Source organism: Pristis pectinata, chromosome 24 (genome assembly GCF_009764475.1).
Source record: "Pristis pectinata isolate sPriPec2 chromosome 24, sPriPec2.1.pri, whole genome shotgun sequence".
In the NCBI taxonomy this organism is placed as follows: Eukaryota; Metazoa; Chordata; class Chondrichthyes; order Rhinopristiformes; family Pristidae; genus Pristis; species Pristis pectinata.
Genome location: NC_067428.1, coordinates 34,096,789 through 34,109,740, shown reverse-complemented (window position 1 = coordinate 34,109,740; position 12,952 = coordinate 34,096,789). Strand labels below are relative to the sequence as shown.

At 43.8% G+C, this 12,952-nt stretch overlaps 1 protein-coding gene across 1 annotated transcript in view; it reads right to left on the bottom strand.

The window, feature by feature from the left end:
* mau2 (MAU2 sister chromatid cohesion factor) overlaps window positions 1-12,952 on the bottom strand; it is a 62,775-nt gene that overhangs the window by 8,186 nt on the left and 41,637 nt on the right. The window contains exons 15-18 of the mRNA XM_052037777.1: window positions 11,170-11,247; window positions 8,942-9,053; window positions 7,268-7,358; window positions 1,190-1,317 (exon numbers count right to left, since the gene is read on the bottom strand). Coding sequence (XP_051893737.1) covers window positions 1,190-1,317; window positions 7,268-7,358; window positions 8,942-9,053; window positions 11,170-11,247 — 409 coding nt within the window. The remainder of the gene's footprint in view (window positions 1-1,189; window positions 1,318-7,267; window positions 7,359-8,941; window positions 9,054-11,169; window positions 11,248-12,952) is intronic.

The window sequence follows — 12,952 nt, the reverse complement described above, 5'->3', positions numbered from 1 at the left end:
TCCCCACCGGTACTGTACCCCAGTGTTATACAGCAGCAGACCATTTGACATCTTAATTACTTGCTATACCTGCTTTTTGACGTGGTGTTTCTTATACAAGAACACCAGGATTTCTTTGAGCATCAACGCTTTACACTTGCTTACAATTAAAATAACAGTTTTCTATTCTTTCTACCAAAGTAAATACTCTCACATCTCACCTCATTGTTCTCCATCTGCCTGATCTTTGTTCACTCACTCAACCACTTGGTCAGTATGTCCCCTCAACTCACTCCCCTCCAGCTTGTGTCATCACTACACTGTAGCATTACACTTGGTACCTCAGTCTTCAACATGGACTGTAAAAAGCAGAGGACTTAAATGTCATTTGCCACTAGTCTGCCCGTCCTACTGGGCTCGTGTTCTCTTCCAGTCTCTGCCACCCACCTCACCCTTCCCCACACTGCCACCTCTGAAAATTGAAATTTTACCATGAACTCCCTTATCCACATCACAAATATACAAAAAGTATCAGCAACCCCCAAACCAGGTGCAGGGAAACAGCACACTCTAACGTCCTCCAATGACTCTGCATTTTGTCCCAAAGCCACTTCCAATCCATGCTGCCATGGATATTTACATTTCGTATGGCTCAGTTTTCCAAATTAAGATTTATTTGGGAATTTGCAAAATACCTTCAGCAACAGGTACTGCACTCCCTTCATCAAGCACCTCCCTGTACAGTCCTCACAGTTACACAGTAAGTCACATCCATCAGGACCATGTTACAATTTTCTACAATGACAGGCCTGCTCTCTCCCACCAGCCTTGCTTTATACAGTGGCAGATTTGCACTCACCAGTACTATACCCCAGTGAATAACAGTGATAATCCTGTACCCGCCAGTATGGGTCGGATCTGCCTCCACTAGAATTACACCCCAATGAAACACATTGGTAAACATGCATGGGATAGCTTTCCCAGAAGTTTGGACACAGCAGGGTTAAAAGATTAACTGCTTCCTCTTGTATGGCACGAGGTCAAGGTTGAACCAGAAACTAGCCAATGGCAGAAGGGAAGCACAGCTGACAACCGTCTACAGGCTGGTTGTTCAGGTGCAGTTTTAAACACTCCTCTGGGAATACTGGAAGGGACTGGGTTGGGGAAGCTGTCTCCACAGTGATCAGACTGCAGACGATACAGTACTTACGTTGATCAGATTGTGTTCGGGGAGGCTGCAGGCTTCTATATGGTCATTGAGAAGCTGTTGGGAAAAGTTCTGATGCATCTGAGCTGCTTCATGAGCCTCCATGGAGTTGCCACATGCCTTGTTAAGATCTAAGAAAAGGAAAACACGAATTAAGAAATTGCACAGCCACAGAGACCCTCAGTACTGAAGCCACTATGTTTTACTGGCACCTAAATACTTGAACTTACACAAGCTAGGCCCCCTCTCCCTCCCCAAACTTCTGACAGTTTTGAAGGACTGTTGGCAGAAAGCAGGGAAAGCATTGGTACATAGTTTTCATTTGATAAAGGACTTGAGAAACTGGAAAGTGTAGCAAGATGATAGATAAACCACAGACTTAAGTTACTCAGCTAAACAAGGTTTTTTTTTAAAAAATGTAGTAAGTTTGTGAGACCTGGAACATGCTGTCTAGAAAGAACAGTGGAGGCAGATTCAAGAGAATCTTTCAAAGAGGAATTTCATTTAAACAATGGAAGAGAAAAGAAAATTAGAAAGAATGGGGAAAGACAGAGGATTGTGACTCATCGGATTATGTTGGAGAAGCACGATTTTCTCATTTCCAACATTCCAGTAGTGTTCTTCACAGGATATCCTTAAGATAGCACGGTGCTACATAATACAAGTCTTTCATAACTGTCTAACAGACGGTGGGGTGCACTCCATGGCATGGTGAGAAGGTGGGGCTGGGTATCACAATTCATGAATGTTGTTTCTGGGAAGTCAAAGGTGCAGTTTCGGTCAAAACAGTGCAGCACTACAAAACATCACAAGGGATGTACTGTAACCTCTCAACCTAGCTCTTCACAAGATTTCAACCTTAAACTGAAGTCCCACACCACCACGTTCAAGAAGTGCTACCACCCTTCAATCATTCGGTTTCTGAACCACCGGCACAACCCTAAGTCACTACTGTTTAGCAACACTGTGACCACTTTGACCACTTTGCACTAAAATGGACTTTATGTTCTAATTGTGTTCTTTCTTGTTAAAATTGTGTATAATTTGCTTAATTTATGCTTTTCTTGTGAAATGCTGCTCATATGATGCTGCTGCAAGTAAGTTTTTCGTTGCAGCTGTGCACACAAGTACTTGTGCATATGACAATAAACTCGACTTTTACAATACTTTTGCTCTTGAAACATTTTGCAATAATTGTCATTTTTTTAAGGGAACAGAATTTAGAATTTGTTCATGATTTAAAACTTCTTTAGTGGCATGGTTTAATATTTCTATTCAAACTACACACTGCTCTTATACATACAGATGTTAGAGTGACAGTAACTGGCTTCGTCAGAGAGTTGGAGGTGTTGCAGTGACAAGTTGTCTGATGGCCGGAGAGGACTGTTTGTTCAGCACAATGGGCAAAAAGATGACACCATAGTGGGACAAAGTGGAATCAACTCATCCTCTGCCAAACAGCTATAAACAGAGGGCTAGGGCAAGTTTAAAGATTTGCATTTATTCAGCTCCTTACATGTATTCAGTGGACTGAAGAGTTATTTGCACACAGCATTAGAAAAACAACCAAATATTCTGGCTGGGATTTTGCTGGAAAATTGCAATGAACTGCTGAAATTTTTCAATGCAGCTGCTACCAAGTTTTCGGGACTGCCACACAATGCAGAAGTCTCAAACTTAACTGGCCAAGTTCTACCAAGCATTTGAAATAACAACAGAAAATGCTGGAGGAATTCAGGTCAGGCAAGCAACTGTAGAGCAAGAAACAGAGTTAACATTTCTGATGAAAAACCTTTTGTTGGAACTAGGACATGTCAGAAATCAAACATTTAAGTTGCAGAGAAGGAAGAGGGGCAGAAGCAACAGAAGGAAAGTCAGTGATGGGATGGAATGAAAGAGTGGAGTGTGGATGAAGTGTTTTTTTTTAAAGACCAACACACTGAGGAGCCAAACCAAGACTGGGGGCTGCTCAGTGAAAAAGTGGTAGTTGTTTGAATGAGGTCTTTTCGGGTAGAATGACCACAACATGACAGCATTTTCCATTAAGATTGAAAGTTAAGTAGTTCAATTCGAAACTATGATCCTAAATTTAAACAAACTATGAAGTTTTTGGGAGTGCATTGGCTATGGTGGATTGGTACAGCTTCTTTAAAAGGCATGACATGTGAATGCAAGGATTAATATTTAAGGAATAATAGCAAGAACTGCATACAATCCTTCATGGAGAAAGAGCACAAAAGGAAAAGCAAACTAACTATCCCTAACAAGAGTTGTTAATATCCAAAAGTTACCGGGGAACAGTTTAGATTTCAGCAAAAATTGACCCAATAGTTTAATTAAAATAGGAAATATACAATATAAACTTGCAATGAAAACATGAATGATAAAAGCTCTTCAAGTGTATGTACAGAGAAAAAAAAAGACTAGAACATAGAACACTACAGCACAGTACAGGCCCTTCAGCCCACAATGTTGTGCCAACATTTTATCCTGCTCTAAGATCTATCTACCTTCCCTCCCACATAGCCCCCTATTTTTCTATCATTCATGTGGCTATCTAAGAGTCTCATAAATGTCCCTAATGTATCTGCCCCCACAACATCTGCTGGCAGTGCGTTCCACGCACCCACCACTCTCTGTGTAAAAAAAAACATACCCCTGATATCCCCTTATAGCTTCCTCCAACCACCTTAAAATTATGTCCCCTTGTGTTAGCCATTTTCACCCTGGGGAAAAGTCTCTGACTGTCCACTCGATCTATGCCTCTTATCATCTTCTACACCTCTATCAAGTCACCTCTCATCCTCCTCCTCTCCAAAGAGAAAAGCCCCAGCTCGCTCAACCTATCCTCATAAGACGTGCTCTCCAATCCAGGCAGCATCCTGGTAAATCTCCTCTGCACCCTCTCTAAAGCTTCCACATCCTTCCTATAATGATGCAACCAGAACTGAACACAATACTCCAAGTGTGGTCTGACCAGCATTCTATAGAGCTGCAACATCACCTCGCGGCTCTTGAACTCAATTCTCCGACTAATGAAGGCCAACACTCCATATGCCTATCCCTCCACTCCAACCCTATCGACCTGCGTGACAACCTTGAGGGATCTATGGACGTGGACCCCAAGATCCCTCTGTTCCTCCACACTACTAGGAGTCCTGCTATTAGCCTTGTATTCTGCCTTCAAATTCGATCTCCCAAAGCGTATCACTTCACGCTTATCCGGGTTGAACTCCATCTGCCACTTCTCAGCCCAGCTCTGCATTCTATCAATATCCTGTTGTAATCTACAGCAACCTTCTACACTATCCACACACCACCAACCTTTGTATCATCAGCAAACATTATCCCACCCTTCCACATCCTCATCCAAGTCATTTATAAAAATTACAAAGAGCAGGGGTCCCAGAACAGATCCCTGCAGAACACCACTGGTCACCGATCTCCAGGCAGAATACGCTCCATCTACCACCACCCTTTATCTTCTATGGGCGAGCCAATTCTGAATCCACACAGCCAAGTTTCCCTGGATCCCATGCCTCCTGACTTTCTGAATAAACCTTCCATGAGGAACCTTATCAAATGCCTTACTAAAATCCATGTACACCACATCCACTGCTCTACCTTCATCAATGTGCTTTGTCACATCCTCAAAGAATTCAGTCAGGCTCGTGAGGCACGACCTGCCCCTCACAAAGCCATGCTTGACTGTCCCTAATCAGCCTATGCTTCTCTAAATGCCCATAAATCCTGTCTCTAAGAATCTTCTCCAGTAATTTGCCCACCACTGAAGTAAGACTCTGTGGACTAGTGAAGTGAAATGTAGATCCATTCCTGTCAGAAACAGGAAACGTTATAATGGGGAACATCGAGATGGCAGAGCAATTAAATAAATGCTTTGGTTCTGTCTTCATGGAAGAGAGCACATTAACTTCTTAGAAATGCTAAGGAACCAAGAGTCTAATGAAAGAAGGGTTTTTTCAATTATGTGCTTTTCTTTCCCCAATGTTTTTAATTATTTCATTTTAACTGTTTTCAAAATTGTTTTAAAGTTTGGTTAGTCAAAGATGGGAATGAGGCTTTGCCAGTTCTTAAAAGCTTTGGGTGGAGTTTTATGGCTGGGTGTTGTTCTGTAAACCTGAAACACCCATAAATTGTACTATCATGTCAATCAGAACCTCATTGCTCAATGGAACTCTCTGGGCCAGCAAGATCGACTTTCCAAATTCAACTAAGGCAAGTTCACGGGAGTGGAAAATGCAGAAGTCAGGAATGGGTAGCTGATTGCTGCCAGGAAAATGCAGACACTATTCCTAAAGAGACAGTAGATAAAGGTTGCTATAGACAGCTGGGAGAGCAACAGGGCCCTTGGTTAACGTCTCACCCGAAAAACAGCACTCGCAACGGTGCAATGCTCCCTCAGTACTGCTACAGGGAGCATCAGGGATCACTTGCTCTACCATCTGTAACTATACAAACTCTCGATCTTCTTAAAAGTCAAATTTGCCTCCTGAGCCACAACTGACAAACTCTCTCCACAAGCCCTGTACATTAAGGCATCTTTTGGTCTAGTAGAACAGATTGCTAGTTTAATGTGCCCTGCTGATTGACCCAAGCCAAGGAGCGTTACCGCTAACCTGTGAAAGTCAGCTCAGGAAAGTGAAAGAGTCAGAGTTCCAGTGGCTGTTTACGGTCTGCTGCTCAGTGTACTGCCAAAGTAAGTCAGTCATTCAGCAGTTACTCACTCTTCACAACAATCAGGGATTGCTCTCCAATAAAAGGGAGTAGTGATAGTTTGATACTTGCTTCAAAGACAAACAAACATTACTCCTAGCCAACACCTAAAACATGCACCTTGGGCTTAGAGACACTTTTAGTTTTTAAACATTTCATTATTGTATCCTAAACAAACCATGAATAGAGTCACCCCGCTCCTTAATACAGTAACCTCATGGTTCATGAACTGCAGTGCTTCCGAATCATACTAGGGTCACTATTTACACAGAACTGCTGTGCACCAATGTACTGAGCCGCTGTGAACTGTAAATCATTACCGACACCAGGAGGAAGTGAACAGTATTGCATCAGCTTGACATTGAACTTTAAAATCTAAGCTGAGGGTAGAGACAGAACTCGTCTTCAGGAGCTGAGATAACAAACAAAAACACCCCTCTTGCTCTGAGGAGCTGACATTTTCTGGGGTGCAGTTTTACAGACAGTCACCGACAGAACCTTCACATGAGTGCACCAAGACGATCTGAAGGCTTCATACCCAAGCACAAGAGCATCTCCAGAGGACGTACACGCACCCCATACAGTACCTGGGTGGTTTCCCACCAGGCCACTGGGGAGCAGGAACATTTGTTTGGAGGAATTATTTTCTGAGGGAAACAACCCTTAAACTTGGTGTGTTTTGTATCTGATAACATCTATAAACCCCACTGAGTCTCTGCTTGAGTGCAGAAATAACTGGGTAGCTGCCTTTTTCTCTCATGAACCAAGTGGGACAGTGCAAGTGCTCCACCTGTGTACCACCTGCCGAAGGTGGGACAAATGGCTTCAGGCTTGGTTTGAAGGGTGGGGAGAATCAACCTGGTTGTATCGACACAAGAATCCAGCTGATGGACACTTCCTCATTTACCCACTAGCTAATGGCCACAGCTGGATTGACATGCTAGGCTATTTGAGAGAGTGGTTAAGAGCCAACCATAGTACTGGATCTGAAGTCACATTGGAGTCAGACTGGTTAAGGACTTATTTCCATGAAGTAACACAGCTTTAAATGACAATCCCCCATTTCCTCCTGGTTATCAGCATCAATGCTAGATTTACTGTATTTCCACAGCAAGTGCAGTGGAATTTGAACTAATTTTATTAGTTAAGGCCTGTGGATTCCTGGTCAAAATGTCAGCAAAATGTTGTTGTATCCTTGCAGTAGCTAAGATAAGCACATTACAGGAAGAGGAGGTCTGATCACAAATGTATATTTGTCCTTTATTCAGCTAACTCATATCCTGCAAGCCACCTTACAATAAACCCTGCACTGCTGCTGTCAGTGTGGGGGAACATTGCCTGACTTACCCCGTAGCAATGCTGATGACCACAGCTGGACTGACATGTCTGGGATCTTGCTGGCCAGCTGCATGGCTGGTACCACCATGTTATTGCTCTCCTGCGAAGAGAGACACATTTAGTTTGTAAAACTCAACTCGTTTATCTCTGTTTTCCGATGAAATGTCATCCTGAAATGTTAACTCTCCACAAATGCTGCCTAACCTGCTAAATATTTACAGCGTTTTCTGTTTATATCCCAATGAATATTATTAGTTTGACAAACCTGTAAGTGCTGTGATGCAGTAGGTTATGACATATACAAAAACAGAAAAATGCTGGAAACACTTAGCAGGCCAGGCAGTATCTGGATAGGGAAACAGAACTATTCTATTGAAGGACTTTCAACCTGAAGCATTAACTTTTCTCATTTTGCAGTGGCTGCCTCACTTGCTGAGTATTTCCAGAGTTTGCTGTTTTTGTTTCAGATTTCCAGCATCTGTAGTTTTTTGGATCCCCACATGACTTATGTAGCTGTGGGAATCTCTCTTCCCACTAAATGGCTTTATACTTTTGGTCTTGAGGTATAATCCTGCATTTATATAGCTGGTTTTGTAATGTCAGCACATCCCATGGTACTTTACAGGTACTTGCTTACGATACAGGAGGCGGCTAGTCAGCCCGTCAAACCTATTCGGGTTGTCAGTGCAATCTCATCAATTCTATTCCCCCACCTATTTCCTTGTAACCTGCTCTCTTTCTTGCATGTCAATCGACTCCCCACCCAACTTCACTAGAGGCAACTTACAGCGGCCAATTAACCCATCTAGTACATGTTGGGATGTTGGGGGGTGAACGAGTGCCTGGGGGATGTGCACGTGCTCACAGAAAGAAAGTGCAAATTCCACACAGACAGCACTGAGGTTGCTGGACCTGAGGCAGCAGCTCTACCTGATAGGCCACTCTGCTGCCCTCTGAAGTACTCTTCGAAGGGAGATACACACTGCTGTCTCGTAGGAAACATTAAAGTGAATTTGTGTAGAGCAATTTCTGACAAATAACAATGTAATAATGAGCAGTTAATCTGTCCTTAGTGACGTTGGTTGAGTGATAAGTGTCGATAAAGACTTTAGAGACGATTCCCAATCTCCTCTACAGCAGTGCCCCAGGCTCTGGTACATTGATTAGCGAGGCAGGTGGGGTCTCAGTTTGACAAGTCATCCTAAATATAGACCCTCCAACAACGCAACACCCTCTGCCACTACCACAACCTTAGCTTGGATTCTGACCCCTAGTCTCTGGCACGGTACTTGAACCACAACCATCTCATTCATCAGGAAGTGTGTGCGTGACCCACTGAGCCTCAGCTGAGAGGAGAGGCAGAAGATGGGTATGAGATTCTGTTTAAGAAACCACTTGCACTGGCAGCAAAGTCAACCATCAGGAGGAAGAGCAAAACTGAATCCATAACTATGCTTCGTAGGTACAAAGTCAGAGTTCAACAGGAAATAGGTGGCTCCGAGAACGAACACCTGACCCCACACGGTACAGTGCTCCATCGAGACCAAGGACACTGAAGTTGCACTGTGACAGTCACTTCCACAGGACAGCCACCACACCAAACTTCACTACAACAACATATCAGACCCACCCAGTTTGCAGACACAGGCCTGTGACAGTTCCGGTTAGAAATACTCAACTCACCCTGTGGTTTCCTAGGGCATAGAATATGTGACCCAGTAACACCAAGGAACAAGCTGTCAAGCGATTCAAATCCTCTGCATTCGACATTTTTAGAGTCTCCCGTAGAAATCTCCTGAAAAAACAAAGAACAATTAGTCATCTGGGAAAACATTCAGATGTGGGAGAAGAGACGGGGACCAGCTGTTCCTTCATTGACTTAGGCCAAGTCTCCTGTGAGACTACATACCATACCCAGACATTTCTCAGTCCCTCCTGCTGCAAGTCAGGCTGCCCTGCTATTTGGTAACAGTACGGCTGATCCTCTACTCCACTCTGAGCACCCAACAATTCATCGATTGTGGCTTTGAATACGCTCTGCAACTGAGCTTCCACAGCCCTAAAACTCAATGCCAAGTGAAGAAATTTCTCTTTAACCCCGAGAAGACTCTGCAGCCAGCGGAAACATTCCCTCAACATCCATTCTGCCAAATCCTCCAAGAACTTTGTCCAAATTTAGAAGAAGTTTTCTCTTCTCCCTCTCAAATCTGCCACAACTCAGGTATCTGGACAGTCAGGCTCTGCTACATTAAAATATGAGAAAACTGAAATTTGCTACCGCACCCCCCCCCCCCCCCGAAATGAATCACTTTGCGGTAACCACTGCACCAAATAACTTTCCACCAAACCAAGCTTCTCATGGTACATTGACAAATGTGAGGTTGTCATTCAACAGAGATGCAATTAGATTGTCAGGTTCACTCAGATCCAACTAGTGGCCAACAGCTATAACTGGAGCTGCAGAATACATCAGCACACGGTGGAACAGGGCGAGAGGCTGAGTGGCCTATTCATGCCCCTCTGCAACTGCACTGTAATGTAACAAACAGGAATCGGATACGTCACCTGAAAATGTTAAAAACCAAGTCTGTGCCTGGCACTGGATTCTTAAGACTCTGAGACAGAAAGGACACCAACAAAATGGCACAGAGACGCAGCTTGTGGTGCTGCTGCTCCACAGCTCCAGCAGCTGGGTTTGATCCTTTGATCCCAACCACTGATGCTGCCTATGTGGAGTCTGCACGATCTCCCTGCGGCTGAGTGGATTTTCTCCAGGGTCACAGATTGGGTCCCTCCCTCCCACCCCGCCATACCAAAGATGAGTGGCTTGGTGGGTTAATTAGTTACTGTAAATTGCTGTTAGTGTGTGGGTGAGTGGTAGAATCTGGAGTTAGTTGATGGGAATGTGGGGAGAGCGGGTTACAGGGAAAATCAGTGAGGGAATGGGATTGTTCTGTGAGCTGGCATTGACTCGTTGGCTGAAATGGTCTTCTCCTATCTTGAAGGGAGATTTGAAAACATTCATACGGTGCCTTTAAACACTAACTTCCCTTTTGGCTTCAATAACTAGCATTCTGCAAGTCCAGACCTAGACATCCACATTTCAGGCCTGGGAAGGTGGAGTTTCTCCAACTGGCTGCACCACTAAACAGAATCCTTTTGTTGTTGATTTTAAAGTTCCCATCCTCGAATTAAGAATCCTCCATGGGTCTCAGCCCTCCCCAGCTCGGATCTCTTGCACCCCTCTGCACTCCTCCAATTCTGGCCTTGTGCAAACCTCCCGCTCTACCAATGGGGGCTCTCCCTCCACTTTCCTGGAGCTTGAGCTCTGGAGTTCACTCCCTCCTACTTCAAGCCTGTCCTTTTAAATCAGTATTTTGTTATCTGCCTTAATAGTTCATGATGTGGCTCAGAATCAAATTTTGTTGGATAACCACTACCATGAAATGCTTGGTTTGTTTTACTGTGTTGAAGACACTACATAAATGGCGAGTGGGTCTGGGCCACGCAAGAAGGCTACATGGATAGAGGGCCAGCTGTACCTCTTCTTCAGGTGCACGTGAGGAATGGCTACACAGGTGCAGGGTAGCAGAGGATCGCTGGGAACTGGCAGTGGGCCAGTAAAAAGGCAATGCCTTGCAGGAGGGAACTGGGACAATCACAGACCTTTAAAAGTCAATTTAACAACAAAGGCTTAAATAGGTTCAATGATCCCAAAGGCACATATTTACAGCATTAATACAGTTTGTTTCCTTTAAAAAAAGGGGTAGAAGTCAGACATTGCAGAGTTTCTAAGAACCAGGGTGAAAAGCACTTCTGTGAGAACAAAGGAAGAAGCCCAACCATTCATAAAAATATTCCTGTAGCAGCCAAGGCTGCCAAGCTGCTACTGTGGAAAGCCAAATACTCACTTTGCTTCATTGTACCTTCCTTGAAAGAAGGACAGGAGGCCCCGGATGTAGAAGGCAGCTGCTCGGAGACAGTGAGAACTGGAAGACGGAAGAGAGAGACAGAACGTTACTTCAAACATTAACACAACAGTATTTGATGAGCACAAACTGAAGGGAGCCAAAAAATATTCTCCATCCCTTCCTTGTTAAATACTTTGCAATTCAGTCAAGATATCTTCTGATTACCAAGGTTGCTGCTGAATTACATTAACGTACACACACAAACTACTTATTCCTCATTGATGCAAGCAATTCCATGCAGACAATGGCAGCTCCACTGCAGTGCCAGACCACAGGAAGTTGTGCGTGCTCAGCAGCTGGAGATTGCGGATCAAGTCTTGGTACACAGCCCAAGGACTGTCAACCACCAGGTACCAGCTGGCGTGCTGTCAGTTTCTCTGTGCACATACACACACCAAATCAGCAAGAAAAATCAAACCAAGGGAATCAACCATTCGGATCTTGAACCAACCACCAAAACCCTAACCGTAACAGTTTAACAACACTATGATCACTTTGCACTTAAATGGACTTTGCTTTCTTTTTGTTCTAGTTGTGTTCTTTCTTGTAAAAATTATGTATAATTTATGTTTAATTTACATTCTTGTGAATGCTGCTTGTCTGCTGCTATGTGCCTGTGATGCTGTTGCAAGCAAGTTTTTCATTGCACCTGTGCACACATGTACTTGTGCATATGACAATAAACTCGACTTCAATTTACCAATTGCAGCTGAGCCACCAAGTGAGCTGAAGTTGGAATGCGCGCACTTTATTGGGTGAGGATTTTAATGTATTGCTGCATGCCTACAGTCAGGAAGTTGACTGACATTTGCTTTCTATCACGTCCAAAGGAACATGAGCAAGGTAGAACTGCAGTACATCAAGAAGCAACCATGGAAAAAAGATAAGTTGGTCCTCTCCAGTTAAACCCTAAACTGGGGGAAGGCAGATTTTGATGATGGAAGAAAAGGACTCGGGAAAGGTAGATGGGGAGCAACTGCCAGAAAAGAAAACCACATTTAGTAAGTAGGTGTTTAAAGGGAGATAGTAAGAGTTCAGAGTCAGAAAATTCCTGCAAGGGGAGAGGCAAAGATGGCAAGTCCAGGGAACCCTGGTTAACAAAGGATGTTGAGAGTTTGATCAGGGAAAAGAAAGCACACGTCAGATAAGGGAAATTATTACCAATAGAGTCACTTGAGGTCTATAGGGGCTGTAGGAGAAAACAAAGAAATTACAAAGGCAAAAAGGGGCCATGAAATGACCTTGGATAGTAGGATTAAGGAAAATCCTCAAGCCTTTGAAGTCTATAAGAAGAGTGTAGTTAAGGAAGGACTAGATCCCCGCGGGGACAGAGGCGTAATCTATGCGTGGAGCCTGGGATATGAGAGAGATCTGAAATGAATTCTTCTCATTGGTATTCACCGGAGAGAAATACGTGAAGACTTGGGAGTTAAGGGAGGGGTATGCTGACATGCACTTTCTCTGTAACTTTATTCTGCATTCTGTTATTGTTTTCCCTTGTACTACCTCAGTGGACTGTGTGATCAAATGATCTATATGGATGGCATGCAAAACAAAAGTTTTTCCACTGTACTTTGGTGACAATAATAAACCAATTTACTGATTTATATTCTTTACACATCTATATGGGGAGGGAGGAAGTGCTAGAAGTATTGGAGAACAGTAGGGCAGATAAATCCCCAGGGCCTGAAGGGATCTATCCCAGGATGCTAAGGGAAGCAAG